This window comes from Monopterus albus, unplaced genomic scaffold, assembly GCF_001952655.1.
Source record: "Monopterus albus unplaced genomic scaffold, M_albus_1.0 scaffold481.1, whole genome shotgun sequence".
Lineage (NCBI taxonomy): Eukaryota > Metazoa > Chordata > Actinopteri > Synbranchiformes > Synbranchidae > Monopterus > Monopterus albus.
In genome coordinates, this window is record NW_018128361.1 from 144,309 (window position 1) to 151,490 (window position 7,182).

The 7,182-nt window shown below is 41.3% G+C and overlaps 1 protein-coding gene across 1 annotated transcript in view; it reads right to left on the reverse strand.

The window, feature by feature from the left end:
- LOC109952638 (bromodomain adjacent to zinc finger domain protein 1A-like) overlaps positions 1-5,440 on the reverse strand; it is a 22,232-nt gene extending 16,792 nt beyond the window's left edge. Inside the window, exons 1-4 of the mRNA XM_020587813.1 lie at positions 5,244-5,440; positions 4,928-5,148; positions 4,579-4,709; positions 4,339-4,497 (exon numbers count right to left, since the gene is read on the reverse strand). Of these exons, the coding sequence (XP_020443469.1) occupies positions 4,339-4,497; positions 4,579-4,709; positions 4,928-5,148; positions 5,244-5,440 (708 nt within the window). The remainder of the gene's footprint in view (positions 1-4,338; positions 4,498-4,578; positions 4,710-4,927; positions 5,149-5,243) is intronic.
- Between the last annotated feature and the right edge of the window lie 1,742 nt (positions 5,441-7,182).

A 7,182-nucleotide genomic window follows, 5' to 3' on the forward strand; every position in this document is an offset into this window, starting at 1 on the left:
TAGTTATTAGACTCTCACGGGTTTTGTAGACGTCCCGACTAGTGTCTTCGGCAATTTTTTCCCGCACCCCCACGGCCACTTTAATCGCATCCACATCTCGCTGGGTAAACTGCAAACTCGTTTTTATCTCCTGCATTTCTTTGGTCATGTCGTCGAGTCTCTTGTTATTTGTCTCCATAATTAGTTTCACAAAGCCTTGGAAACTTTCATGCTGTTGGCACATAAGCGTGGTGAACATAAGTTTCTGCTGATTCAACATCTCAGCTACTTGCGCTGCTGAAATAGAATCTTCTTCAGCCTCAACATCCTTGCTTGCTTCGAATTTATTAGCTCTTTTCCCTCTTGGAGGCATTTTAGTAGTTGTAGAATTTGTTCAAAGACTTGACAATGTAGAAGATGTGAAAAATCGTAGAACAGACAAGAGGAAAAGTAAAGACGTCTGCTCTCGCTTGCAACCCGGAAATCACACCACATTCACATTCAATCACACCATTTTTTGTATTTTGTTTGCGGGATGACCAGGGACACCTGTTCTGAGGAATGCAGAGCCCTAAGCAGAGCGCGAATGAACAGCACATCGGACAGATATAATGGAGCAAGGCCGTTAATAGATTTGAATACAAGTAATAACACCTTAAAATCAATTCTGGACTTCACTGGCAGCCAGTGCAGCGAGTAAAGAACAGGGGTGATGTGGGAATACTTGGGGGTATTTGAGAGTAGACGAGCAGCAGCATTCTGTACCAGCTGTAGCTTCCGAAGAAGAGATTGGTTAATTCCGATATAAAGGGAATTACAGTAATCGAGTCGAAAAGAAATAAAAGCGTGAATGGCTTTTTCTAAATTGGCAGAAAAGAAAGGTGCTTCACTTTAGTTAAAAGCCTCAGGTGAAAGAAGCTGGTTTTGACCACAGTTATAGTTGACACAAGTTAATAGGGATAACTCAATAAAGAGAGTTTAAAGGTTTATAATTTTTACATAGTTTTAGAGTTAAGATAAGGATAATCACTTTATTTGGCCAAGTATGTTACAGACAAGGAATTTGTTTCCGGTATAGAACCGAGTTAGCCATCTGCAACCCCAACTAACACCAATGGTTCTAACCATCGGTTACAACCTGGGTTTCAGTGTCTTGCTCAAGGACACTTCGACATGTGGACTGCAGGCACCATGATTCAAATCTCCAACCCTCTGGTTAGAAAAGAACCGCTCCCACTGAACCACAGCCGCAGCAAGTAATAATGCAAAATATCAAAAATCATCAACAAATACATTTTTTGGTTCACTCTCAACTCTGAAGTTCAAGTTAAAATGATCATAATGTTGAGCTCTTGCTTTACTGAATAAAAGTCAAAGAATCTCTCACTGATCACAAGTCATTAGTTCTTCTGAGTTAGTGATTGTTGGATTTTGCTGAGAATCATAATTCCAAACCTGTCTCCCTCTAGACAGGCATCCATAATTGCATCCCACTCTTGGTAGTGACTCTACAGATTCTCCCCCTGCAGGCCAGGATGGCTGTTGATGTGTCTTCCTGACTTGCTTCGCTGGTCTTCTGGATCATCAAAAAACAAACTAACAGAGCCTCTGGCAGCAACTACTGAGCCTCTTTTGTTCTTTTTACTGTGGGTTTTAAAGGGTTTGGTAAAAGTGAGTTAGGCTGCCGCATCTTCGCCAGTCAGTCAGCCACTATCAGATGACAGTTGTCAGTTGGGTCTGTGGTGTTATCTCTTGGTTCATTTTTGGTGCATACCCAGGTGGTGCCTTTAACCCTCATGTGGCTTTAGGTGGCCTTTGCATTTTATTTTGAATAATTTTGCAAATATTTTGCGTTTTATTTTGCAAGCCATTTTAGCTGTGTTGAATGAATGTAGCTCAAATTTGCTACAGGTTATTTATTTTTTAACTGAAAAAGTTGAGGTCTCACTTTATTAAATTTGACTAAAATGGCTGAAATAATAAAATACACATATGTACATAGGTTACTGTTACTCAACATTGAAAACCATTAAAAAATGCTTTTTTTGATGCCAAATACATCATATCATGTCATATTTCAATGCCCTGAAGCAATACACCATTTTAAACTAGAGGGTCTCAAAATGCAATTTTAGTAGTTGACCACCAGATGGTGATCCACAAACATTTTGAAACCGTGCATGCCAATTCATCCAAATTTCTCTATTTTTCCAATGTTTTTGCAAGGGTGACTTGCAGAAAGACCGAAAATGATAAAGTGGGCATCACTATTGTGTGTTATATCATTATGATTCTGTTTGCACTTACGTAATTGTGTCTGTGCGCGTGTTCCTACATGCACACGTAGTTCTAGCTGCATAAAACCAACCACATGGGTGTGTCTGTGTCCAACTTCATAGGTTTTTTTGTCTTAGAAAGCCATGTTCTGTGTATTATAATTCAAGATCTGAATCGAAACCAACCGCATTCGTGCATGGCTGTCTCCTCTCGGCTCATCTGTCTCCTCTCGTCTTCTGCTCAGATTTGCTGATGCGCACTCCATGAGTTGTGTGTCTATGTCCGTCCATGCCTGCATGCACGTGACGGTCCGTGCCTGCCCGTGTACGTAAGTGCGTGCACATGTGCGTCGGACTTCATAAGGCCTTTCTCTTACAAGCCTACAATCTATTTTATAAACAATTCAAGATGAGAAGCAAGAACCCAAACAAAATTGGACTTGGAGTAGTATTAGTTGGTGAAATGGCAAGAAGATTTGGGTGTATTCATGCAGACAAAGAGCTAAGAGTGATAGCTCTGAAGATAGCAGCAGGAGCATGGCTGATGGAGCAGGTGCTGCATGGACAGATGGAACGCTTTTGTGGTCTCCCCCAAACGACCAGATGCTGAGGTACGTTCCAGCAGGCACAGTCAGAGGAGCAAAGTCAAGGGCAGACGCAGTGCCATTTGTGCACAAAAGAGAAGCACCTGCTGTAAGTGCCACAAGTTTATCTGCAAGAACCACTCCCTTTCTATTGGCAGCCTCTGATTGAGCTGGACTCTAATACACAGAGTGATTCAAAGTTAATGTTTTTAGTGTTCCTTGCTCATTGTTCTTGTAAATAAATGTTCTGGTTCAAACTAATCTTGTATTTTTTTAATTTATTTTTAGAACACAACAGGGTAATATGAGTTTATGACATTTTTGTAAGTGGACACTTTTTGCCACTAGGCACTTAAAATCTGCCACTGCCAAAAAAAAGAAATAATGCATCAAAATCAATGTTGCTACCAATCATTGACCCATCCCAGGGCCTAATAATAATACTAATCAAATACTGGCTGAAATGTATTTTCTGAAAATTATTTCATTTTTTTCCCATTGAAAAAAGAGGGGTTATGACAACATACTGGCATTTTAAGGGTTAAAAAATCCCAAAATATAATTAATATTTGATATGTATATTTCAGGCATAAGTAGTTTTAAAAGATAGGCTAGTTTAAAGTGGAAATAAATATGACTTTATGACATTTTTAGAGCTTTATTTCCAAAGTGTACATTTTTGGTCACGAGGGAATGATTTGGATGGATTTTTAAAGGACCCATGAGGGTTGTGAACCGAATAGCTAACGGTACCATATTAATTGAAGGTTTAATAAATAAACATAATGCAGCGCTAAAAGTGACTTGACAGAGTAATTCACATGGCAGCATAAGGGGTAAATGAGAGTTGAAACTGGGAGTTGAGACAGCTAACTTATTGCTCTATCCCACAACATCATTGCTGCCAGCTACAGTACAAGCCAGACTCCGTAATGTGCATTTGATGTCATGAAGCAGTGCAGCAGGTCATGATTAACATCAGCTACTCGCAAATGTTTGACTCTTACAGTGTCATAACTGTGTGTGTAAGAGTAGTGCTACACTGAGGACTACTAGAGTGTGGCTACTGAAATGAAACAAAATGTAAACATCAATTATGCAAGCAATTGTAAAAGATATTAAAAAGCTGTTTACAGTAAAGGCTCTATTCTATTATAAAGCCACGTCCGGTTCTTTCAACCAGAAACTCAGAGAGACGAGGCGGACCACTTGAGTATATAAAAAATATAACTGTGCTGGTTTATTCAAAGGATCACAGGCAAAATTAACATCACACGTCCAGGCATCTTCCACCCCCAAAGCTGCTCGCAGGCAGCCCGGAAGATGAAAAACCCCGAACCTAATAGCCTATACAATTTAATCACATGGTTGGGCTAGCCCCATCCTACGCAGGCAACGTCAAACCGTGACGTCACCTGATATGCCAGCTTTGCGCAGACGCAGGCGACATCACTTCCTTAAGCCCCACTCGCAGCATTATTGAGAAGATGACAGCAAACAAAGTTAAGTCTCCCCCACATGTCTGCTGTGTACCTGTCTCTGGTTCTCAGGTGGGCGGAGTCCATCTCTATGGCCTCCAGTCCGTTCTCTCTGTCTGAGGAGAGCAGTTCGTAGTTTCCTGCTTCCAATGCTGAGCGCCACACCTGTCTGTCCATCACCTGGGCTCAGACAGGGAGAGACAGGTGAGTCTGAGATTCCCAGCTGTGTCTGCTTGTGTGTTCACGGGCAGGTGTGTGTACCTTCATAGATCCCAGAGTTCCCTGGTGGATTCGATCCTCGATGTCCAGCAGCAGGTCTCTCAGTCTCACTTCCATCACAGTCTCAGCCGTAGCAGTGCATTCTGGGAAGGATCGGGGCGACTCTGGATTATCTGGACAAACAGAACAAGTGATTGTTTACAGGTGTCATTGGACACAGTGATATCAGTATGTTAGCAGTGTTTAGCTGCGGGTTTATGGCCGTTACCTGTGATCTTGTGAGTGTTTCCTGTATCTGTTACAGGTATTTAGCTGCATTAGTTGTGTGTGTTACCCATGTATTTAGCTGTGTGTTTCCTGTGTGCGTACAGGTATATCCTTGTGTATTTACCTGCGTGCCTGTACTTGTTCCTGTCACAATTCTGCAGCACCTGTTGCAGCCTGTCTCTCTCCTGCAGCAGCGCCTCCTTCAGGCTGCTCTCTCTGTGACCTCGAGGGTTCAGAGCCTCTATCAGTTGATCCACCTCCTCCACTGAGCTGTAGAAGAACCACTGGTTGGGACGGTTGATTGGCGGCCCACAGGTGTGCATGGGGGCGGGGCTTGACCCAGCACTGTCCAGGGTGAAGTTTCGTCATAATTAGAACACTCTCTGAACAGAGTAGCTCCTCTTATTGCACACACAGGGCAAAAAAACAGACATACATACCTGCCCTCAGCTGGCTCCTCCTTGACGTCCTCTTCGTCCACCATCTTGGATGTGGCATCCTGTGAAGGTTTTGGGCATGGCCGCAGCATGTCTTCCATCAACCCAAAGCAGTCGTCCTCCACAAAGAGAGCAGAGGCTGATGGGAGGAGCCAGGAACGGAGGGTTGTTCGGATGGCGGGTGCATAGACACCTGTCATACTCTGCATTGACTCAATCCCCAAAGAGTAATACAAACTAAGCCAAATCATCCCAGATAAAAACTCGAGGCTCATTGTACTGGCCAGCAACATATTTATGCAAGAGACCAGCAAATCCCTAACGATCATCGTGTCTAAACAGCTGCTTTCATCCCAAATGCTGGGTGACTCTAGCTTGGACTGAGCTGAGTGTTTTGTTTGCACCATCTGCTACCGCACCACCAGGTTTACGTAAATAGGTGCACACAGACCACAGTCAGCAGGAGAACTAGAGTAATTATGCTGGGTGTCAGTTAACTAAAACGGGTGTAAATGGCTGAAAAAAGTTGAATCATTTTTTGTAACGTGCTGTTGTCATGCATGACCTGCCTGTCTTCTGCATGTTTTTCATTAACTATGCATGTGAGCACACAATGTAAAAGACAACAAAACGGTTACAAAGAAAGAGTCACTGAAATGTATTAAATGGCAGCTAGAATATTTTATCTTTTTGACCAGAGTATTAAAAAACATGCCTCTCAGAGATAAAAAAACAAAAACAAATGCAGGTGGGGAAAAACACATTTGCATTTGAGTGTGATTTGCACCTGTCCTGTTATGATTTAATCCCCGGATTTGATAACCATGCTGTGAAAAATCAAATCTAATTGTGGTAGATTAGCAGAACATCAGCTGACTGCGGCTGGAGTGAGTCCAGGCCTGCACAGTGATCAGATTCTAGCAGCGGCGGAAGATATTACAGTGGGTGCTGCTGCATATCAAGATACAGTAGGAGCGCGACACCTGTTACACTGCTGTCACTGGCATTTGTCAAAGCTTTGACACAAGTGATTAATGTACATCAACAGATTTTCTATATGATGCTCATAGTATAACTTATTTCACTTGACATTGTCCAAGCTGGTGGGTTAGTTTTCAGAATAAAAACATCCACATGTCATAAAGATACCCTTTAAAACAGAGAGAAATCAGAAAACTAATGCTGTCAATTACTGTAATAGACCCATTAACTCATATTTGTAAATTAAACTACAGCTAGTGTGGTGCACCTAAAGATATGTCACCACATTGTTTTCAGTTAATTTATTATTTCATAATTGATAATTGAATGTACATAGTTTTGTGTTTGTACAGTCAACGGCAGACACTGCTATTTTTTTGAACACACCCCTTTCAACTAATTGCCCAATTGCACAGCCTTAAGAGCGTGCATATCATGAATGCTGGGTCTTGTTTGCTTTCTGAGAATCTACTGCACCTACTGGTAACTTGTTTGCCATGTAGCAATAAAAAATATACTAAAAACCTGGATTATTCTGGTTAGTCACATTGTACTGCTATTATTTTGAACAATACTGTATTCTTGAGTCTATAAGGTAACAATAATATAATAAGATAACCTTGTTTGAAATGGGTTTGGCTAAAAGAAAATTTTGGTTTCATCTATACTACTAGGTACTTATACTACATTGACTGGGTTAAATAGAATTGCATAACTAAAAAGACACTAAAATACCATTTTCATTGACTAAAACTAGACTAAAATGTCATCAGTTTTCGTCGACTAAAACTAGACTAGACTAAAAAGAGTATGAATATGACTAAAACTAATAAAAACTAAAATGACAGCTTCACACAAAGACTAGACTAAAACTAAAATGAAAACAGGCCGCCAAAAACAAATATAGTTTCCACCTCCATATTTGACGGTGGGGATGGTGTTTTTGGAATCATAGGCAGCA